This window comes from Colletotrichum abscissum (genome assembly GCF_030869225.1).
Source record: "Colletotrichum abscissum strain IMI 504890 chromosome Unknown Scaffold_45.1, whole genome shotgun sequence".
NCBI lineage: Eukaryota > Fungi > Ascomycota > Sordariomycetes > Glomerellales > Glomerellaceae > Colletotrichum > Colletotrichum abscissum.
The window spans coordinates 43,954-68,606 of record NW_026850376.1 but is presented as its reverse complement, the minus strand read 5'-3'; the positions used below and the strand labels follow the sequence as shown (position 1 = coordinate 68,606).

At 52.6% G+C, this 24,653-nt stretch overlaps 5 protein-coding genes across 5 annotated transcripts; 3 read left to right on the top strand and 2 right to left on the bottom strand.

Moving 5' to 3' along the window:
• Positions 1 to 5,786: 5,786 nt before the first annotated feature.
• On the bottom strand, positions 5,787 to 8,574 carry CABS01_13433 (transmembrane GTPase fzo1; the record flags this gene model as incomplete). The annotated part of the gene is made up of 2 exons (XM_060546776.1): positions 5,787 to 6,148; positions 6,213 to 8,574. 2 exons carry the CDS (start codon positions 8,572 to 8,574, stop codon positions 5,787 to 5,789), a joined length of 2,724 nt encoding a protein of 907 aa, XP_060394836.1.
• A 612-nt stretch (positions 8,575 to 9,186) lies between these two features.
• On the top strand, positions 9,187 to 10,097 carry CABS01_13432 (uncharacterized protein; the record flags this gene model as incomplete). Its single annotated transcript, XM_060546775.1, has 5 exons — positions 9,187 to 9,192; positions 9,252 to 9,452; positions 9,539 to 9,586; positions 9,644 to 9,901; positions 9,957 to 10,097. 5 exons carry the CDS (start codon positions 9,187 to 9,189, stop codon positions 10,095 to 10,097), a joined length of 654 nt encoding a protein of 217 aa, XP_060394835.1.
• A 3,090-nt stretch (positions 10,098 to 13,187) lies between these two features.
• On the top strand, positions 13,188 to 15,100 carry CABS01_13431 (protein phosphatase 2C; the record flags this gene model as incomplete). Its single annotated transcript, XM_060546774.1, has 2 exons — positions 13,188 to 14,546; positions 14,597 to 15,100. Coding segments are annotated over 2 exons (1,863 nt in total), but the record flags the coding sequence as incomplete, so codon positions are not given.
• Positions 15,101 to 18,369: 3,269 nt separating this feature from the next.
• CABS01_13430 (uncharacterized protein) lies at positions 18,370 to 21,629 on the top strand (the record flags this gene model as incomplete). Its single annotated transcript, XM_060546773.1, has 3 exons — positions 18,370 to 19,346; positions 19,402 to 21,185; positions 21,253 to 21,629. The coding sequence occupies 3 exons, from the start codon at positions 18,370 to 18,372 to the stop codon at positions 21,627 to 21,629; spliced, it is 3,138 nt and encodes a 1,045-aa protein (XP_060394833.1).
• Positions 21,630 to 22,802: 1,173 nt separating this feature from the next.
• Positions 22,803 to 23,945, bottom strand: CABS01_13429 (YEATS family protein; the record flags this gene model as incomplete). Its single annotated transcript, XM_060546772.1, has 5 exons — positions 22,803 to 22,826; positions 22,987 to 23,054; positions 23,142 to 23,570; positions 23,637 to 23,785; positions 23,854 to 23,945. 5 exons carry the CDS (start codon positions 23,943 to 23,945, stop codon positions 22,803 to 22,805), a joined length of 762 nt encoding a protein of 253 aa, XP_060394832.1.
• Positions 23,946 to 24,653: the final 708 nt, after the last annotated feature.

The following is a 24,653-nucleotide window of genomic DNA, read 5'->3' as shown; positions in this document are numbered from 1 at the left end:
GGGAGCCGGGAGCTGTACGGAGCTGTACGGAGGTAGCTGTTGGCGAGGCTGGTCTCCGGGGGGCCGCAGAGCGAAATCGGGTGGATTCAGACGGAGAACCAAAAAGTGGTTCGGAAGGGGGGTTTTTCGTCGCTTAGTATGCGCAGGCCGGACCGATGGCGATTGCGATTTTCAGGGGTAAGGCTGAAGAGTGCAGCGGCGACAGCAGCAGCGGCAAAGGCGGCGACATGTAGAACAGGCCAAGGGGCATGGGCGAGCTGCACATGGGCACCAAGAAGTGTCGTGAAGAAAGAGGGGCAGCACAAAAGAGACACAGGCAGAAGAAAGTGTGTCCGGCCCTTTGTTGTGTAGGTAGACGAGGGTTGAGGAGGGAGATTTGAATCGTCTATGGGAAATGCGACAGGAAAGAGAAAGCGGGAAAAGGTCGTGTTTGAGCCACGGACCTCGACGAGGGGAGCTTCTTGGTGGAGGCCGAGTGAGACGGAGGGGTGTCTTGGGCGTAGGGAGGTTCTGGATAGGTACGGATAATGATAGTCTGATCTGCCCAGGTCGCGTCTGCCGGCTCGGGGGGTGGGTGAAGTCGTATTGTTGCACCAGTTTGCTGCAGGTGAGGTGGTGGTCGACGCGTGGGATGAGAACGCAGTGCAGCAGACAGGGTTGACTACGCACCCAGTACCAAAGTAGGCGATGGAAGTAACGACTGAGAGACAGACAGGTAGGGACGAAAGGTCAAGGTACCTCTCGAAATGAGCGTGCAGCTACTGCTAAGGCAGCCAGATGAAATGAATGGAGAGAAGGTGTAATTACGGCTGGACCGTGGCAAGGGCAGTACGGATAGAGTACCGTGAAGAGAGGCGTAAATGAAGAATTGGATGGGACTAGTACGACTAAAGAGCTAAGGGTCTGAAGGGTCGAGGACAACAAGGGGCCCAAAAGAAAGTAAGGTAAGGTAGGGTGGGCACAGGAAGAGAGATAAGGATAAAGAAGAGAGAAGAAAAAAGTAGTTTAGGTGTAGAGATGTATCCAAGTCGCAAAGGTCGCAAGCTGAAGATACGCAGTATTGCGCTTGGAAGACACGCATAAGTTGACAGCAGAAAAAGTATTACGGAGCGGGAAGAAAAGGGGGGGCGGATAGGAGAGAAAGAGGCGACAGTCGGGAACTTCTTTTGCTTGTCATGGAAGTCTCGTCGAAATGGAAGGGAACCCCAACTTTGTGTCTCTGACTGGCAGGGGAGGGCCGATTGGGGTCTACTACGTACCGTCTACACAGTAAGGGAAGGTATCCGCAACGGGTCCATGCCTGCCTGAAAGACCGGGTTTGACAACGGAAGGCACCAAATCATAAATGGATTATTTTGGAAGGGACCAAACAGAAAGTGTCTCCTTCCTCGCCAACTCCAATTGGCTTAGTTAAGCATCAAAGGGATGACTTTTGACTTCTCCCCTCTGCTCATCGTCGCTGGACTTCATCTCGAACCCACCACTTCCAACCAACCACCATCTTTAAACCACCTATTCTCACCCGCACTGGTCCTGCAGATACAGCTTAAAGCTAAAGCACCTCGCGCCGGCTGCTCTCGGGCCCCCCCTGGATCTTCTCCCTTTTGGGGTCTCGTCTGCGGGCTTAGGGCGAGAATGGAATCGTTTTTTGGTCTACGCAGCAGACGTCCTTAATAAGGGGGAAAAGAACGGGAATTCTTTAGAACAAGACCAAGGGAGACGGACGACCACCAACCAAGTTCCAACAACCATGATGACAATCCCCTCAGCCAATCCTCTGCTTCCAATCGTCTGCAACGCACCCTGGAATCGCTGGGACTGCCGCTTGAGTAGTACAACACAGACCACCATCCATCCCGGTGGAGAGGCACGGAGGCAGAGCACGGGGCATCTGCGTCCTGCAGCAAATCGGTCCCTTCCAAGCCTTCTAATTCGGACTGATCGCTGGCCCAAAGAAACTCTGTTGATGTTGGCCTCTCCAACAGACACCCTTCTCTGCATCTCATTAGCCACGAACTGATGCCTACTAGGAACTAGAGCGGTGAAACTGAAAGGAAGGGGCTTCCAAGCTACGGTCACGATTTACCTAAGAATTCAACGAGAACCGTTTTGTCTTTTTTCTTCGCCGTTGAACGACCAAACAAAACACTCCATTCCAGTGCCCCCTAATCCTCCACCATCATGTTACGCCACCCTTTGCCGCTACTGGAAAGCTTGCTAAGGGGGAACAAAGCGACGCCATCTTGTCATTCGCCGTCAGCCCACGTAAGTTCCTCTCGACACTATTTTGGACGCGACAACCGTGCCGAGAAAGGTCAGAAAGAGTCAGGTCAAGACACCGGTCAAGGCACGAAGTGACAAGACACAAAAAGAGAGAGAGAAAGAAAGAAAGACACCAGCTAGGCGGGCGGGCAGAACGTGGCAGGTCCGGGGGAGCAAGGGCAATGAAACGTCCAATGCTGCCGCCGGAGTCCCGGAACCTGAGTAGGCTGCACTTGCACGCCACGCTGACTGGACATTGGCTACAGGATCGACTCTCGACGAATCGGAGAACTCAATATACACGGGATATTGAAACTGCTTCAACATGTCTGCGTCGCAAGTTGGACGACATGCGACGAATAGGTTCCGGGGGATGCTGTTGTTTTGAACCATCCATTCACTCAAGTCAAACAAGTGGTTAGTGTCATATTTTGGGACTCGACATACGCAACGTTCACATTCCTCCAACCTCAACGGCCAAAGGAACAATAATGACGAACGACCACTTACACCCGCCACGACTCAGGTTCAAGAATAGCACCATGGGGGGGATGAGCAGAGTTCGTCCCGTCGGAATGATCTCCGTATCCCGCCACCACATGATCGACCCTAGCTTTCTGACTTTAGCAAAACTCTGAGCCAAATTCCCACGGCTTGACGTGAACACTGAATGATGCCACCCTGGCTGATTCCCGACTCCATGGGCTGCCAAGTGGAGGTGGCAGAAAGGCTCTCCGAGTCTTGCTCCAACGACATCTGGTTCAACCACTCTCACGTGCGCGAATTACTGACCATCAACAATGGCCATCGCCAGTGCCAGCAAGATCATTCTTCCGAAAGCCACAATGTTTGACGTTTCTCAGCACACGCATGGCGCAATGGGATAAGCAGTCAACGAATCTTAGTGTACACCGTAACTCCACCGGCGGTTCGGCCATGCGCTATGACCGTCGTCGAACCCACAACGGGCTGCTTGCCAAAGAAGCCCAGGTGCGGAAATGAGAGTCAAATCAAAAAAGTTCGCCGAATCACCACCATAGAGAGCCGTCCCCCCAAGCTTGAGAATAATCTCTCACCCCAATTTCTCGCTGCCGTTTCCTCCCACTACCCAGAGACTGGTCCCGTACCAGCCGTTCGAACGCGTGGGTCTCTCACCAAACGTCTCTTCTCGGACTCGTTTCCTACCTCTACTAAGTTCGCTATGCATTTTTCTAGAAGTTCCGTTGTTCAGCGAAAAAGAGGGGCAACGGTAGGGGTCCTCCTCTGCAAGTGCATGTTATCCGTCCTCAGTAGCATTTGTCATTGTTTCGGACGATGCAGCTCATATTAACCTCCGATCTCTCTCGTCCCATCACATCGCAAATCTGGCCAATGTACTCCGTATTGCGGACCTCAACACTCAGAGTCCCAGCTCCAGCGGCAGCACCGGGAAACTTTGCTACCGTTCTACGTAGTGTAAGGCCCAGACCTCTCAAACCTCAGATAAAGTGCCTGCAGCTCCTAGCGTGCAGTAGAAGGTAAGGTACGAAGTACATATCCGTAATGCAAGCGTGCAACATGCAGCGTGCATATTCCCCCGCCCTCTCATCCAAGTCCGGTAATGCTTAAACCCCCGATTTCATCACTTGAAAGCAGCGCGGTCAAAGCGGAGCGAGTCCTCGAGTTTCCCGGCATGCCGTCTTGGTTCATTGCAAGTTGGATGAACCTCGTCACATGAACGAGATTTCATTCTAAGTACCTTATTATTAAAAAAAGTTAATTCTTTTTAAGTTATAAGTATAAGAATATAGTTTTAATAAAATAGTATAATACTTATTTAGTATTTAAATTAAAATACTTTTTTAAGCTTATTATAAAAAAAAATAATTATATTACTAATTATTTATTATCGAGGTTTATAACGCTATAGTTTTAATTATAATAGTTTTATTTATAATAAATAAAAAGTCTAATTATAAGTTCTTTAAAAGCCTCTTTTTAAAAATTATAAAAGCCTCTAAGTTAAATTAAAATATTTATTAAAATATTAATAATTAAATTAATTTTATAATAATAGCCTTAATAAAAAAAACTAAGAAACGAATTGAAAAATAATATTAACATTCTTATTAACGTTAAGTACGATTTATAAAATATAATAATATAGCTATAAAATATTATTAATATATTTTATATTAAAAAGGGTATTATTAATATTAATAAAATAGATAAGGCTATATTAATGTAGTACTTTAGCTTTTTTTTATAATTTAAAGATTATTATTTTAAATAATATTAAAAATTTATTAAAAAGCTCTCTTAAGTATTTTAATATATTTATTATTATTTTTATAATAATAAGACTTTTAGTATTTATATATAAGTATAAGTTATTTATTTTTAAATAGTAATATTAGTTTATTAATAAGCTATTAAAACTACGATTTTAATAATTTTTTAATAAGAAAGAGGGTAGAATAAAAGAAAAAATAGGTAATTTATAAAAAGGGTTAAGGTTAAATAGTGCGGAATTCGAGAGTAGGGTAGCGTCTATATACTACGGCAATCCTCTAGTAATACAAAACGATAGAGTTAAACAGTGAACGAGATTTCATTCATGTGTCCGTAGGCGAACCCCTCAGTATCTCGTAAATCGAGGCGTTCATCTAAAATTTTCAATGGATCAACATGGGTACGGATAGCTGCGGAGACGTCATCCCAGCACCCAGAAGCTACAGATACCTGCAGGCTCCACCGCTGCTGTAGAATTTAATCTCAGATCTTCTTCGAAAGAACGTTATCCGCATTATGGGGTGAGGAAACATTGAGGGAATCTCTCTCTCAGGAGAACGGAATCCAATATGGCCCAATAACCCAACGGCCCAGCGGCACCCCGGCGCTAGCTGGCTCCGGTTCACAGCTCCGGGTATGAACGGTGCCTCGGCAGCGTTGAACGGCCCATACACTACGTAAGCAAGTGGAGGGAGTAGGGAGATTACATATCTTGTACGGAACACACCTCATGTTCTCCCCCGTGACACTTGACCTTGGACCGCGCAAAGGTTTGCCGCCGCCGCCGCCGCCGATCAGCCCGTCGATGCATATTCGGATTTGGGGCCCGAGCTGAAGCTGATATACACCATTCGGACTGGAGTTCCATCCTCCATACTGTAAGTGCTTGCATCTGATGAGCATTCTGCCATCGAAACTCAACTCCGGGTCTCTGAGAAACGTAGTCACGGTTTCAATAAGTGTATCGAGAATTAGGTTGTCTTTGCGTCTACGTACATGCCTATCGTGATGTGCTCTCAACAGCACACTTTTGTGAAAGGAAACGGAAAAAAAGTCCATGAGGGCAAAAGGGGGAGGGATATAAACTCAGGTATACATCGAGAGGGAAGGCCCAGTGTTCGAATCACCGGATAATTAAACGCCGTTTTTTCCATGCTATCGTAAGGTATAGTTTGTGCCACATTAAACAAGGAATTGAGATGGGTATTGTTCTTTTCTTGCTCTTGTCCTTTTCTTTCTTTCATTCTTTCTTTTCAGTGAAGGCCGGCACCGACGGCGCCCGGCGGCGGGGCATCCAGGTCGACGCCCTCGACGACGGTCCTCTGCTGCGCGCTGTTGCGGACGAGGTTGCCAAAGTACTTTAGCGCGACCTCGCTCTCCTGGCGGACCTTGAGCGTCTCCTCGCGGCGCTTGCCGAGGTCCTTGACGGACTGCTCGAGGCCGACGCGGAGGTTGTCAGCAGGGAAGCGGAGAACCTTGCGGACTGAGCCCGAGATGCGCGTCGAGTTGGTGTGCACGTAGTCGACTGCCTCCAGTTGAGCCGCAATCTTGGTGGAAAGCCGATGGGGTAGAGAGTTAGGGATCTGGTTGAGGATGTAGGCGGCGGCTGCGAATGCTGAAAGGGGTTTTGACGTTAGCTTCGTCTGCTACTAGCAAAGAACGAGATTCGAAAAACTTACAAGCTGCAACGATGGCGGGGACAATGAGGCGACGCAAGTTGTCGTTGCCCATAATCTTCGCTGCGCTCAACGCATGGTCCAACCAGCCGCTGGAACCCATCATGCGAGGAACGAGAGCTCCCGCAACGGTGAGAGCCATTCCCGTGCCTGCCACCTTCTCCTGCTTCTGGACGATGGTGTGCCAGTCGACAAAATCCCAGAGTTCAGTGGGGACGTCGACATTACGTGCCATGGAGTCGCGCTTTCTCTTGAACATGACGTCGGGCCGGAACACCAGGCTCTGGTAGTCGTCGCCAAGATGCATAATGCCGAGCTGCTTAATGGCGTTCACGCCACCGACCGTCTTGGTCTTTGCGTGTTCCTCGCAGGCAACAACTGACTCATGGATGTAGGACATCATGGCCTCCTTCAATTCCTCTGCGTACTCGAAGGCATTGAAGATGCCCCGGTAAGGAACGCCGTGGTTGTTGTCCCCAGCATGATCGATAGCCGTGCTGAGAGTGGTCCGCGTGTAGTCGTAGACCTCCTTGCATGTCCCTTCGGTGATCTTGTCAATCTCATCGCCAACCTGCGCCGTGGCCTTTCTGCTGGATTCGAGCTGGGGCTCGATCTCCTTGAGCTCCTTGACGACACGATCAAGTTCGGAGTTTGCAACCTCTGAGTTGACGTTGGCAAGAACGTGAACGTCGTTCAAAATGTTGAGCAGGTAAGTCTTTGCCGGTGCCAGCTTGGATCTGGCGCGCTTCTCGAGAACGAATCTCCGCAACGATTGCTCGAGGTTCTCAAAGTCTCGGATCTTCTCAACGTCCTTGCCTTTGCCCTTAGGATCGTCACCAGGGTCGTCACCACCGCCTCCGCCGCTGCCCCCACCAGACGGCCCGCCTGGTGGCGCAGGAGCTGTAGGAACGGCATTACTCGAGACGAAGTGAACCAGCTCATTTGATTCCTTGTGCGTTCTCGGGCTCAGCCCGTGGACCTGGTCGAGGATCATCTTCTGACACCTATTCTTGTCTCTGATGTTGTCATAACCGTTCACCACAATGAACAAGTAAGCCTTCTCAGCAGCTGCTGCCCAGATGAATTCCTTGGCCGTCATAGTGAAATGGTTGGCAGCTGATACCACGAAGACAACGACATCGATCTCCTCCTGTCGGGCGAAGACGGCCGTCGTTTTGGTTGTATCAGAGTTGAGACCCGGGGCATCGATCAAAGCGATATCAACCACACCATTGTTGAGCAGAGACTCGTCAATGGTTCGTACATCCTTGACGTAGACCTTGCATTGGGTGTATTTCTCGTTGTCCACTACGAGCTCCTCGAGCTGCGCCAGCTTGTAAACGTCGTATGTGGTCTCGTTATGGCGGTCATAGTCGGCGTCCTTGTGAACGGCATGCACCTCCTCGAGGCCTCCATTCTCCCTTGCATCCAGAACCTCGCAAAAGATTGCCGTGCAGGGTTGTTGATCCTCGGGAAGGACCTTTCTTCGAAGCAGAGCATTGCAGAAGGTCGATTTGCCGGCATTCAGATCACCAGTGATCAAGACTTTGCTGGAAGTATCTTCGATCCGTTCACGGAGGTTGAGCAGGTGTCGAACGCTGGAACTGATCTTGCCATCCAAAAGGGAGGCGATGGACCCCTTCTCCAAAGAGTGGACAAGCTCTGCCTGGTGAAGCGAGCCCAGCTTGAGATCCAGTTTGAGGACCGAGAAGTCCTGGGCAATTTGAGGTGTGACGAGTCGTGGCTCTTCTGGCGCCCGTCTTTCCTGTGCACGGCTCGACTCGGCACTCTCGCGCGCTTCTAGCGATGTGAAGGATCGTCGTAAGGATGGGGGAGCGGTCGGAGAAGACGGAACGGACGAGGCGGATGTCGACGCGGGGGCTTCGCCGATGGTCGAATATGAGTGTGAAGGGGCAGGGCGGGCTCCCTCGGCTCGCTGGACAGATGGATAGTGGGCTGGCCAGGACACGTTCATCTCTTGCAACTCCTTGAGGAGCTCAATGACCTTGTTGATGGAGCGACCCAGCGTCACCCTGTGGGCATTGTACCACAGCTGGTGGATAGCGCCGGCCTGACTGCGCCGGTCAGCTTCGGAGAGCTGGCCATTGACAGGAGTCGGAATGTGTCGGTCGCCGGAGGAAGTCATGGCGTCGCCGTCCGCGATACTGCCGCCGTAGCCAGAATCGTTTTCGAGTAGTGACTGGAGATGCGCTGCATGTGCAGAGGTGGAGCCGGATCCAACGGTCATGAATTGCGGTGGCCTGCTCGATGACGGCACTGGTTGGTAAGGCGCGTCGTTGTCGTCCTTCTCAATCTCCTGGTCCATGGGGGCCTTGCCCTTCTTTGAAAAATAATCTTGGCTCATTTTCGGTCGGTCGAGGGTTGAAGCAGCATGGTCGAGAAACAATCAGGTGGGTTAGAGGACGGGAAGAAAGGGGATTTGTTTGGGAGGCGACGAGGTTTTAGCGTAGCAAGTCGAGAATGTTTTTTAGGGAAGCTCGTCATGTACTCCGTACATGAATGGAACTCTCAGCGCATGATTTTGGGCGGAGCGGCAAATTTCCCACCACCCTTTGTCGCGGCGCTTCGCCCATTGGCTCAAAACTTCGAGTCGGAAAATGCCGCCGCCATCCGAGGCCGGGCTGCCACGCTTCCATTCCTTATCTAATCACTTCCCCCCAGGTGGGAAGTTGGAACCTGGTCGGACCTTTCAGCGGGTCAGCGCAACCGATCTGAGCAGCGCTCACCACTCACCTGTGGTTTCCTTGGAAGTTACCTGACGCTGTGCCAAGCTGTTGTACGTACCCTTGCCTGTTACGTGAGTGCCAGGCAACCCGAATATCAATCAACCTCCACTATCAACTCCTCTCCACGATAGCTACACAATCGCTACCATCGATCTCTTGAGTGCCTTCCTGTTGCCACTCTGATACACGACGCTTCATCCGCTCGGAAACGATTGTTCCCAGCCGCCACGATGAATGTATGCTGCGCGCACCTTTCCCCGCCGCGACTCGACCGACCACTAACCCTGTGGCCTAGATTCTGGAATGGGCGTTCGGCAAGCGAATGACGCCAGCGGAGCGTCTGCGCAAGAATCAGCGCATGCTTGATAAGGCGATTCGAGAATTGGATCAGGTCCGAACCAAGTTGGAGAAGCAGGAGAAGCAGTTGATTACCCAGATCAAGCAAAGTGCTCAGAAGGGACAGATGGGCGCCTGCAAGATCCAGGCCAAGGATTTGGTCCGGACAAGAAGGCAAGGAGTCACAAAGCCGATGGGTATACGGCGCACAAACCGGCTAACTGTCATTGCAGGTACATTGAAAAGTTCTACGGCATGCGCAGTCAACTGCAAAAGATCTCTCTCCGGCTTCAGGTATTACACAACCGGTCACTGGGGCTCGTAAACTTTAGCTGACACTTCATCTTACAGACATACCGCACCAACGAACAAATGATGACGGCCATGAAGGGCGCAACCCAAGCTCTTGGCACCATGAACCGATCGATGAACCTCCCCGCTCTTCAGCGCATCGCAATGGAGTTTGAGCGCGAGAACGACATTATGGACCAGAGACAAGAGATGATGGACGACGTTATGGATGATGCTATGGATGTTGGTGCCGAGGAGGAAGGCGAGGAAGTTGTCGAGCAAGTCCTGGAAGAGATTGGAGTTGACTTGACATCAGCGGTAAGTACCCCCATCCAGACATTGGCGGTTCAACAGCTAACGATAGACTGTGCAGCTGGGCGAAACACCGTCCGGGATGCAAACTGCAGCCGTCCCCGAAGGCAGAATTGCCCAAGCAGTTGGAGGTGGTGGAGGTGGAGGTGCGGATCCCGGCGACGACGACCTTCAGGCCCGCCTGGACAGTCTTCGGCGGTAATGACAACAATGGAGGGTCTGGTGGAGTGATGACGATATTTTGCGGACGACAGCGATGTATGAGGGAGGTAACGGAGCAGCCAGTTTGTTTTGTCACATGTGGAACGGCGTTCCAGGATAAGGGAAGGCGAACTTTTTCTCGGGCAAGGCTCTAAATATGCAATACGTCTACTTCACAATACGTCTACTTCAATGGGAGTCGCCGTGAACGAGCCGTGAAATGCTGTTTGGGAGGTGACATCGGAACATTGCGTTATTCGTCTGCACCCAGTGCCGGCCCCTCCTGTGTGCTGAAAATGGTCATCCCTCATGCTTGGGTGTCGCCTCCACGGTTCATCTGATGCACATAGGTTTATCCCGAGTATCTACTTAGCATGCAAGACAAATGAGAGTCGCTTGTCGTGGTGAAGGTGAGGATCCAGGCAAATCGTTGCATTAAAGCAACCACACGAATCTACCACTCGCAGAATGCCATGTCGGCGGCACTGATGACTCGAGTCAGCGATTCTGTTAGTGTAGTGCTGTGCAAGCACATGTGGGCCATCGGATATCTCCAAGGTAATCTACATTTTCCAGGCCAGCCCAACCCAGCGAAATGGGCCCCCAACGGACCCTGATTTCTCACAATAACAGGTTGTTTGTGAGCTTGTGCCTATGAGGTTCCATGGAGCAGGATATAGATGGGCGCTTGATCGATAGCTTAAGCGGGTACCCCTACACGCCCCGCTTGATCGGCAGGGTTCATATGCCAGTTGAGCTGTCACGCCAACACGTCGTGACCAGCAAAGGCACATCCGCCCTCGGTCCATAATGTCGAGGTGGACCACGCAATACTATCATATGCCGTCCTTGTCTGTGTTGTAAACAAGCTTGATCATGACTTTCTCTTGCCACAGCAACTTGCGTTTGGGGCAGCCAACATATTCTAGATTGGGTCGGGTTACGGAGTGGCTTAGCCGCACATATTGGCTTTCGGCCGAGGGTCGTCTTACACTCCAGCCAGCGTGCCATGTTCTGTTCAATACTATTCATCGTATCTCTGGCATGGCATATGCGCATTGAAAAACGCAATGGCAGTGTGTTTCTCATGTGTGGTATGAGTGAGAGCCTAGATTGAGCCTGTTCGTTTATGCGTCACATGGGTCGCCCAGCCATGCGAACCTAGATACATGATTATTGTTTCTACACCTGATAGACCGAAAGACGTTTGAAAAATGATGCGGTCGATGCTTACCTAGCAGGATGACGAGAACGCAAAGTGATTCGGTACTTTGGCGCTGGTGATCGGCGAGAGAAACGCCGATTTTGACCTAGCATTCCCATTGGGTGGGCGTTGGAGTGAGGTCAGTAGTCCACTTTGAGATCGAGACCACACTCGTCACTTTGGACAGAGATAGATGGAATAGGTAGGTAGTTGGAATCAGTGAGAAGAGTGTATTTCGCAGGGCGCATGAGACTAACTTAGTGCTCATATTGCTCTATTTCATCCCCTCTCTGTCCCTGCAGATACTCCGAAGCATATGCCCGTCGGTTTAGCCAAGGACTTACTATCCAAATATCAGACACATCTCACAAGAACAGTCGAAACTCCCGGCGTGCCCTTTGTTTCTTGGCTTGGGGAGGGATCCAGATTCAGATCCAGTTTCCCGTCGGACACTACACACACGGACACTCGCCTCGCTTCGTCTCGCCTCACCTCCCGACCTGACGCAGGTCATCACCGCCTCAAGTGAGACTTGACAACGCAGGCGGCAGTACACTACTGCGTACACTACGGCCCGAGTGGAGCTCGCCGCCCCCCAGTTGGTGTTGTTCATCACTGAGGTGCTGAGGTACACAACTTGCGTCGCCTGTGTGGTCACACAACTCTATACCTATTTTCCCCTCTTCAATGTTAAAGGCTGTGCCTGTCAACTTACCAAACTGCGCATCTGCCTCACCCTCGGTGAATATTTTAGGTGTTGGACAGCATTAAGTTTCAGACTATCTTCAGCTGCTGCGATACCTATATAGGGATTTGGGTGGTGAGAACAAGAGTGAGAAGCTCAGGCCAGGGAAGAAAGGCCCCCATAACGGAGAGCGGAGAACAGGTATTAAGCGCCGCTAAGAATGGAAGGACGGGACCCTGTGAATCGTTCCCGCCGCTTTCGCTTTTCACCTTCCCCCCTTCCCGGTCCCTCCAAACCGTCCAACTCTGGCCTCTGCCCTCCCCGTGCCCCTCCCATCCCCTCCCCCTCCTAGGTAGGCTGCTGCGGAGACACTTACCAGCACCAAGCGGGCAGCATTTCGCATCGCCTTTCCACAACCTCAACTCTCTTTCTCTCTGCCGCCCACCATCATTGCATTACCTTGTTCACGCAACACCAACAACCTGCCATCTCCTCCCCTCCTAGACGATATTGCAGCCTTTGCCATCACACCCGGCAATCTTCAAACTGCACCCTCGGCGTCTCTATCTCGCCATCAATATCAGCTTCAACCACGTCGTGCCGGCACTCCGAATCGCTGGGTACGTCACTCTGGTGAGTTACTGCTGCTTCTACCCTTCTGGTTTCCCCTCCACCATCATTCAGCCAGCCTACGTCACTTGTCACCCCAGGCCAACTGGACACACAAACATCATACATCCCGCTGTTGATATCTGCTTGTTCCCGTATCTTCATCAAACCCTTCTTTTGCGGGCTGCGCGCAGCACTTTTTGAGCATCTGGTTGCGCTACGAGTCTCGCAGAGCACATACCTACCTGCGCCATCTTGATATTAGACGTCAGTCACATAGCCGCTAGCTGGCGCACTTGGTCGCCATACCGCCTGCCGCTCAGAGACCAGCGTCTCTTCCTCTCTTGGCTCCTTTCGTCTTACCTATGCATCAATCCTCCTCAGCTCGGACCCGACCCTCTGCCTAGCCCCCGGTCGGCCTCGGACCATTCTGCCCCTCCATGGGCCCGACGACCGTTCTCTCCAACCTCTTCACCTAATACTGACGATACCTTTATCAGACATCCATCTTCGCGACAATCCTTCTCCGAAATCCAAAACGCATCCAACGAAGACAGCTTCACTGCGACCCCATCGAACTCGATTGACCCTGCGTGTGGACCGGTCCCTCTGACGTCTTTTCGAGGTTCTTTAAACTGGCAGGAAGCAAGCGTCGCAGCCTCTCCAACCAGGGGAGTGGTCTGCTGACTAGAATGTTCGGCGGCGGCTCTAACTCGGCTGCGTCCAAGGCGGAGAGCGACCCAAAAGAGGACCGCAAGTCGCCTTCGCCCGAATCCGACAAGGGCGCCTCAGCCTCCCTTAAGTCAAACGACCAGGCCGCCAGCGGCGACAAACGGAGCGGAAACAGCAGTCCCCCGGGACGGCAGCAAGATGGCGCTGCGGATAAGAAGCGCCGTGCCAGCGGTGTTCAAAGTAAGGCCGCGGGCCTGCTGGCTCATGCCAAGAACACCCTGAACTTTTCCCAGGTCGGCCGATCCAACTCGGATGTGAGCTCGCAGACCCCTCTCCAGAAGCTGGGTAAGCAGGATCCTGCTCTCGCTGTGCCTCAGGGCCAGCACAACAACTCAGCCGGCGACTCAATTCCCGGCCCGCGTTCCACTTTCCGCGTCGGTGTCTGGGAAGATAGGAACAAAAAGTGCCGCCGTACCATGGAGGACACCCATGCCTTCCTCTATAACTTTTTGCATACCCCAGCCCCTGCCATCGATGGTAAAAAGAGCGACTCTGTATCCGACGAGAAGGACGCCTCCTCGCAAGAGATGGTTGAAACGGACAATGGATACTTTGCCATCTTTGATGGTCACGCTGGCACCTTTGCTGCCGACTGGTGTGGCAAAAAACTTCATATCATACTGGAGGAAATAATCCGAAAGAATCCCAATGGCCCCATGCCCGAACTCCTCGATCAAACGTTTACTTCTGTTGACGCACAGTTGGAGAAGCTCCCTCTTAAGAATAGTGGATGCACAGCTGCCGTCGCCGTGCTGCGTTGGGAGGAACGGGTCCCGAGTGACCGCTCGGCAACCGGTTCTCAGGCTATTGCGCCAGCTACTGCGGCAGCCACGAAGGCTGCTAAGCTGACTTCAGAAGAGACTGCAGACGACAAGGCGGCATCAAGTGGTCCCGAGGCTACCCATGCCAAACTGAAGAGTGCAGCAAGCCGCCAGCGCGTTCTCTACACGGCTAACGTTGGCGATGCCCGTATTATACTCTGCCGCGGCGGTAAAGCGCTTCGTCTTTCGTATGACCACAAGGGCAGCGACGAGAACGAAGGAAAACGGATAGCGAACGCTGGCGGTTTGATACTCAACAACCGCGTTAATGGTGTTTTGGCCGTAACGAGAGCTCTGGGCGACACCTATATGAAGGATCTTGTCACTGGGCACCCGTATACCACCGAGACCGTCATTCAGCCCGAGAGTGACGAGTTTATGATTATTGCTTGCGATGGAGTAAGTCCTGTGCTACCCAAGCAGTGAAACATGGCTAATTTGTGTTCTAGCTTTGGGATGTCTGTTCCGATCAAGAGGCTGTCGACCTTGTTCGCAACATTGAGGACCCGGTCGAGGCATCGAAGCTTCTCGTTGATCATGCGCTGAACCGCTTCAGCACGGACAACCTGTCCTGCATGATTGTTCGTCTCGACAAGGAAGCTTTGTTAGAGAGCCAGAACGACAAGGAGAACGCCATTGGAATTGAGCGCCCTCCGCCCAATCCAGCCAAGGTCAGCGAGTCTGAAAAGATCATCCGGGAGACGAAGCAAAAGATTGCTGAGGGAGGTGCCCCGGCCATTGGCGTCTCGGCGAGCAACAGTGGACGTGGGCATGACCCCGCGTCAATTGATAATGGTGACTTCAAGCCGACGACGCTAGATGGGACCCTTGAAGAGGAGCCTGGACCGATTGATGATGGCGAATCCCCGGAAGTTGCCCCTGACACGACTCCGGCTATTCTCCCGGCCGAGGTCGAACAGACTGATGCCGCAGCACCCAAGAAGAGTTCTTAGAATTGGTTGAAAGGAGCATACTGAATCATGGAGTATCGTTGCAGTGGGATTTTGGGCGTTGGCTTCGGTATCCGTCGAAGAGCAATCATGACCGAAGCATGAGGTGTTACGTTACGGCAGCTGATACACAACCCGGCATTCCAAGATGTTCGATGGAAGAATCCACTATTGGCAAGTTGGTGTTAGAGCGGGGGTGCAAGTTGGCACAAGGCGATTGAGGCGGCCCATTGATGAAAAGGGGCACCTGTCGTAGGCTATATGTACACCTAGCTATCACATGGCTTTGACTCGCGATTCTCATTTTGTCTGCTGACTGTCTCTGAAACCTATGGACTTGTACATGTGTATCCAAGTGGACGGCCCGAACTCGTCAGATTACTCCTTAGGAGGGATCAATTCAACAAATACATCATTATTCGAGAGTATGTACGTGAGCCACTCCCATCCAGGGCACCCAAACAAAGTTGGAAATACAGTCAAGGACATACACAGGCATACAAATACAACACGCCGAGTGCGGCCAAGGAAGCTGGAGCTCTGGGCCAAAGTTTTGAGGCGGGACGTTCATTTATGTTGTAGACTCCCCCGTCCTAGTCCTGACTCCTGAGTCAAGTAGCTTCTCCGCGCATCAGCTTTTTTCGAGCCTTGAGCTACCCCGCGTACAGATACGCTGTCCCCGCCGCCCACCTCAGAGCAATGGCCAATATGTGGACGGGGATGATAAGATAGAGGGACGGAACCCACGCTCTATTTAGGCACTTAGGGAAAGGCATTGTGAGTGGTACCTGCGTAGAGTTTCATTCTCCCGGAGTCTTTGGCCGAAAGAGGGGGTCCCTTTTTCGGTTTTCGTTGATTAGGGGTTCTTGGCAGCGAATCTCAATTGTATAGCATGGGCAGAAATTACGGGTTTACTACGGATAAGCAAGTGAAGAGGTACAAGGTGAGGAGGATTGAACGGCCACGTAGTGCGCGATCACGGGGGTTGGTGAACGGACGGAGATGACGGGCATGAACCACGGACTCGGTGGACAGGAAAGAGAGCTCGGATGTGTTGGACGAATGTGAGAGGCGAGTTGGGCAAAACGTGACCTGGGTTTGCTGCGCCTCGAGGGGGGGGAACGTGACCACGAGGACGCGGGTGTGCTTTGTCGCGGGTGGTGGCGGTAGGCTGGGGGAGTTTTGGAGCTTGGAGTTTGGAGTTGGCGGCGGCCTAAGGTAGCTTGAAGGCAAGGTAGGCTGACGAGGAGAGTACGGGAGGTTGACGGTCCATGTCCTGCAGTGAGGCATGACGAACTGGTTTGTCCGTGATGGCATGCCTGCCTATTTGTACAGAATGTATGTAGGTATATGGTATTGACTCTTATGCGATTGGGTTGCAGGGATTTGCGGAGAAGAAGGGTCATCGAGTAGGAAGCTGAGCCGGGTGGTAAGGCGATGGTTTTGTCGTTACATCGCTACCGGTTGGTCCGAGTGAGTCCTCGAATGGGGAAGGACATTGGACATTGGAATTCCATCACATTAATGGTACCCCAGGTTCGGGTAGGTTCCCCAGACTTTTCTGCTTCAAGTCTCGACCCTCGGCGTGGGACGATGGGGTCACGGGATGCAACAAGTTGATCATTTTTCTCCTGCTTGCGTATGGATGGAATGGAAACGCGACACGCAACAGGAACCGCCGGCGTCCCCAGGTGACCTCACCTTGGCATTGCAGTGCAGTGCGTAAGAAGGACACCGAAGGCACCGAGGGTCGAGGATCCACGTTTTACTGTTTTTTCGCCTGCGTCTCTGGCGCGGTGTACCGTTGTTGCGCCCGCTTTGGCGGTCCTTTTGGGTATCCTTCTTGGAGGACCTGGAGAGGGGACACCAGGCAAAATCGGGAAGGCAGGAACTGTTGCTTAACTTCTACAGTATAGGAGTTTTTGCCTTCTTTTTCTTCTCTTACCTAAAGTTTATGGCTAGTTTGGGTTTATTATGTACTCGATTCAAACGGCCAGAGGTCGAAGTCGCGGTCGGGACAGCCCGTCTCGTGTTCGCTGTTCAATTGAGGGCAGATGAACGAACTGCCATGAGCGAATGAGAATCTCTATATTCTACTGCTAGATTTTCCCACTTCTCATCCCTTCATCTCAATTCGATCTCGTGACATGCTCAACATTCTTCTGATGATGGTCTCCGCGGACCGTAGTGTGTCCCTTCCATTGTTACACAATCTTTTTTTTTCCTCTTTCCAACGCCATTTCCATCCCGTATTGCACTTGCACACAAGGTAGCAATCGCGCCAATCATAGGCGGAACGCGAGACATACGCAACCCAGGGTACCTTGAGCCAATCCCCGTTGTCGATAAGGAAGAGAAGACGGGCTGTCCGTCCTTTCTTTCCTTCTTTGGAGATAATTTTGACCAAGACTTGCCTGGGTTGCCTAGCACGCCTGGTCGGCCTTGTCTGACTGAAGAGGTTCGCCAACTTACAAGTCTGGGTAGAGCAACAGCTAACAAGTACCCAAGGTACCTATTCTATAACCTCCCTACCTCCCCTCTGGCAATCATTGGCACCCGTCGGAAGCCAGAGCCGAGTGCGAAGCAGAGCAAAACGCACGAGTACCCATACGCCCTGTGTCTGAGGATTGTCTCTGGAAAATCCAGACGAAGGAATCGCAGCTTGAACTCCAGTTTGGTGAGGGACGCAGGCGCAACGCCCTTGCCCAGCCAAGAGAGGTACTTACCTCACGTACTGCGTAGAGACTTGGGTACGTATCTGCAGTTGGTCTGTTGCACCTGCCTACCTGAAGTGCCTTAGGTACAGTAAGTGAGGTGTACAAAGGTACCTTACGCAGAAGAGCTCCTTCTCACCTTATCCACGTCCCCCAACCCCGCACCAGGTGGGCACCAGAAAAAGGTAAGCTCCCTGCCCCAGCCCACCTCGAGGCAAGTGCCATCCAACCCCAATGGCCCCAAATGCAACTTGCAAGCCGCAGCGTTGCAAAAAAACGAAAAAAGATGCGAAGACAAAAAAGCACTGACCACCACCCCCCAAAAGGACCGCCCAGCTGTCCCAAAGGTCCCAGAGGTCCCAGACTCCCAGCACCCAACGTGGACCGACAAAAACCACCCACGCCCCGCCCGTGGTGGCTGTAAACCCGTCTTTTTCCCCTCCATAAACCCGTTGCAAACCGACCTGACCGATTCTATCCATCAAAGAAACGTCGACCGAGTCGAGCCATCCATCACCCCACGATTGCAGCGAGACTGCCCCCCTTCGCCGGCCCATCATGGCCCAATACCACAACACGGCTGCATCCAACCTGAGCCCGACGACCTCCAGCAATCCCTCCACTGCTACCGCGACTGCAAACGCTGCCGCCGCCGCCGCTGGCCAGGCTTCCACCCCCCAGCACAAACGCGTTTATCAAGCCTGCATCCCGTGCCGTCGGAGAAAGGTCCGTTGCGATCTGGGCAGCGTCGATAATCCCCACGATCCCCCCTGCGTACGATGCCGTCGCGAGAGCAAAGAATGTTATTTCAGCGCAACAAGGAGGAAGCGCAAGGCCGAGGACGGCGAGGATCCCGAGCCCGAGGATGTCGATGACTACACAATCCGCAATGGCCGTAAGCGCGTTCACGTCAGCGGCAGCCCGCCCGTCGCCATCGACAAACGCCTCTACAGCGAGGTGCCCTTGACTCCAGGAGGCTCCATGGGCAGGGCCCAACCTCTGCGCCGCCCTACAGACGGTGATACCCCGAGCACCACGAGCCAAGCCGACAGCCGTCAGCGGAGCGACTACGTCGTCGACGATGAGCCCAACGCCCAGCTCGAGAACCGCGAGGCTCAGGATCTCATGCGACCCGGTGTCTACGGACCCCACGATGCTTTGGATCTGCTGTACAAGGCGGCTACGGATAGGTCAGTCCAGCTCAGCCATACCCAAGACGCGGCTGCTTACCACCCCCCGGCTCACAGCCCTGTGACCAACAACCACAAGCGTCACGAAAGTGTCGCTTCCATACCCGCCATACCTCAGCAGCCCGTCATCGTCACGCCCGGCGCGACCATGAAGCCCGTGGGCAATGGCAACGGACGGCCCTCGGTTCCCGTCGCCCTTGAGCCGCAACCTATTGACCCGGCTCTGACGAGACGTGATCTCTCCGGTGAGCCCGGCTACCAGGACGCCATCAAAGCCTGGGGGAGATTCAGGTTTGTCAGAGCCGGCTGGTTCTCCGCACAAGAAGCCATTGACTACATTGACTAGTAAGCTTATCTGCAATTGACCAATTCTCAATGATCCTAGGCTAACATTTCCTAGCTACTACGAATACCTGTCACCACTTACACCAATTTCTCCACCGACCTTCCGCAATCCTGCATCTCACATCACCTTGCTCACGGAAGAGCCCATCCTCACCATCACACTTCTCACCATTTCCTCGAGGTATCGCAAGATTCCCGGCACAGGTGGCCAATGTCGGTCCAACGCCATCCACGAGCAGCTCTGGACATATCTCCGGGGCATGATTGAGAGGTGCCTGTGGGGCCAAGAGGCATTCGGGGGTGGGGTCGCAGCTATGGCCGGTGCCTCATCTGTTCCTGACGATCAAACAAGCAGCACAGCGCCCTGGCGTGGAATGCGGAAAGGCAGTCTGCGAACTCTGGGGACCATTGAGTCACTCATGATCCTCACAGAGTGGCACCCGAGGGCCCTCCATTTCCCGCCAGCTGAAGCCATTGACGAGCTCATGCTTCCGTCATACGAAGGCAGTGATCTGATCAGCACAGACGAGCACGGCAATCAGCGACCGTCCGCTAATATCGGCGGTAAGCGCCTCGACAGCTGGCTCGAACCAGCCTGGAGAAGTGACAGAATGTGCTGGATGCTTCTCAGCACCGCCATGGGTCTCGCATACGAGCTTGGTGTGTTTGACGACATTGATGAGCTGCTGCGCGACGGTGCCATCTCCCGCCCTGAGTACGAGGAGGAGGTGTACCGTCAACGGGCGTACCGCATCAAGCGTCTTCTGTTGATCTATCTGTCCCAGCTCGCCGGTCGTCTTGGTTGGACAAGCATGGTACCCGAGGCCTTGCGCAAGAGCGATCCGGCGGTAACCCGTCGCCGCCCAACATCCACAGAAGGCACAACACCTGGCACTAACCCGTCGTCCATGTCAAATGCCTTCAACTACATCCCGGACCTGGAGCTCGATGATCAAATAATACATTGCTGGGCTGGCATAAGCAATGCGATGCACATTGGCAACGAAAAGTTTTTCAAATCTCGCAAGCACACCACCGATATCATCCAGAGCGGGAAGTACACTGAGATGCTCAAAGACTTCCATCCGCTGCTCCAGGACTGGTGGAAGGAATTTGAGCGCTTCAGGTTACCACCTTATATCAGACATATTCTGACCATCGAGTACGAGTATGTACGCATCTATGTCAACTCACTTTCTCTGCAAGCTGTCGTTGAACGGTGTACCAATAACGCTGGTCACACGGCGCATGCGGGACACGGCACTCATGGCAACCATAACGCCGGGAGCGCGGCACAACTGTCTCCCCAGACGCAAAACTACTTTGGTAAGCTGCCTCTGGGACAGCTGGGTGGCTTCGGCGCCAGTGATCAGGAGTACATCAAAGAGGTCATCAGCGGCTGCCGCAACTTGCTTCGGACGGTTGTGGAAGGTCTCTTGCCGGGCGATTATCTCAAGCATGCCCCCGTGCGGACATATTTTCGCATCATCAGCGGTGCCATGTTCCTGCTCAAGACTTTTGCTCTTGGTGCCCCACGATCAGACGTCAAGCTCAGCATTGACTTGATGGACGAGACTGTCAAGGCACTCCGCAATTGCATCGTTGACGACGTTCACCTGGGAATTCGATTTGCAGATCTTCTCGACTCCCTGACAAGCCGGCTCCGTAACCGTTTCATTCAGGCTCCTGCTTTAGGACTCGGGTCTGCGGATGGAAGGAGCCCGGATCCCCACGGGATTATCAACGGCACCGCTGCCAACGGCCAAGCAATCGGCGGTCCCGATGGCCAATCATGGGCGAACCACGCCTCAAAGTTACGTGACGGGCTCAACGCGCATGGTAAGCTTCACCTCCCCTTGGTCATCCACCACCTACCGTAATACCAGAAACTAACAGTAAGAATCAGACGACCCCGCCAACATTTCTGCTACACCCTTCGACCTCAGCACTGGTACCTTTCCCTATCCGTCAGGCTCGGCCTCAGTCCTGGGCCCGTCCACGCCGGCACCAGCGCCTGAGAACGGCGGAGCCACAAACACAACCAACAACGCACCGTCATCTACAACAGGAGGCATGGAAGGCCTCTTTGACTCGACTGACTGGAACAACCCAGGCAACGAGATGTGGTACCTGCCGCCTGGGCCGGCATTTTTCCAAAATATGGACAACACGGCTGTCGCCATGACGGCCGAGGGCGTCAACGTCGGCGGTCTCGATCTCCTCGAGTACATGGCCATGGATACTGGCTTTCCCGTTCTCGATGGTCCTTCATCCTTTCCCTGAACCAGGCAGGAGCAAAACGCAGTGAAGGAGGACTCAACAAAAAGTACATTCTCAAAACCAAAGGGTGGGGATCTAAAGGAGACAAGAAAAGATAAAAGGGCATCCGCAAGGTGTGACTGTCATTTATACACAAAATTGGGAGCAATGGGGCGCGGGGAAACTGCAAAATGAGGAAAACGGGCGACAATACTGCCTTGAAAGAAAGATAATGGACTGGCTGGCCAATGTAGCGATTTTGTTCTTGATTTTCTCATTTCTTACCAATTACACACGACCCGGGCAAAGTGGCCAAGGTCACGCGGTTACGCAAGCAACGCCCATGAAATTTGAAGGCAAAGGCTGTTCTCCATTGCATTGCACCTGGATCACCTTTTTTTTTTTATCGAAATCGGCACGGCTTATGAGAATATGGTTTCAGATATACCCTTTTTTTTTTCGATACTTTGCCATCTTCAAGTCGGATGCTCATTGAGCAAAAGATAGTCTCCGATTCATAGTGCGGGCGGTAGTAGTTATACCAAAAATATCAAAGATGCGAATCATACAAACCTCTAGTCAGACATTGCGGCTCGGGACGTACACAGCCTCTTCTCGCATACCCACGTCACGTCGACATGGTAAAAAGCACGGTGAACAATATGATTACAACGAGGAGACTCAGAGCCGGTGTAACCTCGCAACGAAAGCCTCTAGTCTCTCTCTCTCTTCCCGTCTAGCCACTCCCGTCCAGTGTCGTTTCGTAGCTTCATTCCTGCCCAACACCCGCTCTACGACCCCCCCCCCCCCCCCAAGAGACGCACAACCTCCCATCACATGAATGCAGTATGTCCCATTTCCCTTCCCCGCGAGTGCTTTTTATTCAGGTAGCATACACAAAATAAGACACAATGCGCACAAGCACACAATACCACAGAAAGACGAGGGGCAGACCAGAAAAAGAAAATCCGTAACTAAAGCCAAGGAAAAGCAGGAAGCCGGTAACGCCTAGCCAGATGCCATTGGTAAAGCGAAGCAGAAATCCTTGAGCACACCCCATGCCCCGCGCCGCCCCTCACAAGAGAGTCCCTCATGTCGATTCGTCTGCCCGACTCGTGCTCGATTCGGTCGCGGGGAAAGCTGGCGTCGGGAGTGGTGCAGAGATAGGTGATCTTCCGCGAGCGGTAGGTAGGTAACCTAACTGACAAGGCCCTTCTTGCTCTTTTGTGAGGTCAGCGGCCGGTCATATATATCCAGCCCAGCCCATTTCCGAAGCCCATGCAGTCCCATAGATATTGCGCGCAAAGGCCAGTGCTTGTGGTTCAAAGATATTCAAGCCAAGGGCCTGCGGAACCTAAACCCGAACGTATTTTTGACTCACCAAGTAGTCCCACAGGAGCTTGGTCATCTGATCCGACATCGTATACAGATCAATGGAAAACTCTCCCGCTAGAAAAAGCTGTTAGCTAAAGCGCAACTCGGTGTTTGTAATTACCAATGTCGATCCCATGCATCCCCAACACAAGGAAAACTGACCGGCCAAGAGATCGACACCAGGGGAAGCAGGCGCAAGCTCACCATCGACATCACTCTTGATGTATGTCTCCGCTGTCTTGTTATCGTTGATGATCTGAATGACGCGGAGCAGGTCATCCTCATCCAGCTTCTCAAGCGCCTGGGCAATCTTTTCATAGTCGTACTTCTGGGCACCCTTCTTACCAGCGCCACCCTTCTTCTTGAGGCGGTCATCGTCTGATGGCAAGGGGCCGGTTTCGCGCAAAATTAGCTGCAGGGCCTGCGAGGGGTTCTTGAAGGAAACGGTATGCTCGGCCTCGTAGCGGTTCTTAGCGAAGTTGAGGTCGTGGCTGAGGGACTGCTTCGACTTTTCGGTAATGTAGCAATCGATCGTCATATCGAATTCACCCCATCCCTCGTTTTCACAACGGAAAGGAGGCTTGTTGAAGGCTAGAAGTGCCTGCGATCAGCGATCTGCAACAGGCAAGGTTGCAATCATAGGCAGAGTATACGAACTTTGGGTCGGGTTCTCAAAGGAAGGATGGAGGTTGTAGACGACCTTGAGGAAGCAGTCGGCCGGGTGCTCCTCACCATCCTCGCCGATGATGTAGACGTTGATCGACCATTTCCGCATGGGGAAATCCTCGACGGGGGACGGCTTGTCGCTAGAGATGAGGAGATAAAGATTAGGCGCTGGCGCTATGGTAGAAGGGGTGTTTACAAGTGAACTTACATGACATTCTGCTCGGTTACGAGCCTTACTTTCCTCTTGATCTCAAAGTTAGCATTGGAACGACGGGCCATGGTGTTTCGGGAAGGGGCCATGGTGGTAGTAACGTTGATGGACTACGGTGTAGCTGGGTCCCCGTTGAAGTTGGGGAGGAGGAAGGTGAACAAAGGGTATGGTATGCCAAGATCAGATCGATTGGGTGAAGAATACGCAGTGTTCATCCTCAGGCTGCCTAGGAAGCAATCATGCTGGGCTAGCCGACAGCGCAAACTGTCAACGAGCATGGCGTTTGGATAGGGCGAGCTGGTGATGGTGATGTCGCAAATCGACGCGACGAAGCGCGCTGGGAGGAGCGGAAGGATTGATCGCAGTATCTTACCTCGACAATCATGATGAGCTGCTGTATCAACGCAGGATAGGGGTCAAGCAGGGTGTCGGGTTCGGAGAGGGGGGAGGTCTGGATGTGCACTGAGCAAGTGTGTGAAGTTCACCAGTTGGGATTTGGAGGTTTGGGACTGGAAGGCTGAGGGTGACGCTCGGGCCATGCAGACACCCAGGGTGTGGCTGGAAAGCTTACCGCGTGCAAGCGTGTTGCGTGTTGCGGGGAAGGAAGCAAGGACTTTAATTGAATGGTTGTCCCTCCTGCCCCTATACATGCCTTTTGCTTGCTCGACGTAACAATGTGGCAGACAAAGCCTTAAGGAGGGCTTTCTTATCAGCAGAACGTCGTCTGTTAGGTTGGCCATAGCGATAGCGCTCATCAAATTTATACACGCATTTTTGCAACAAATTCACAGAAAGAC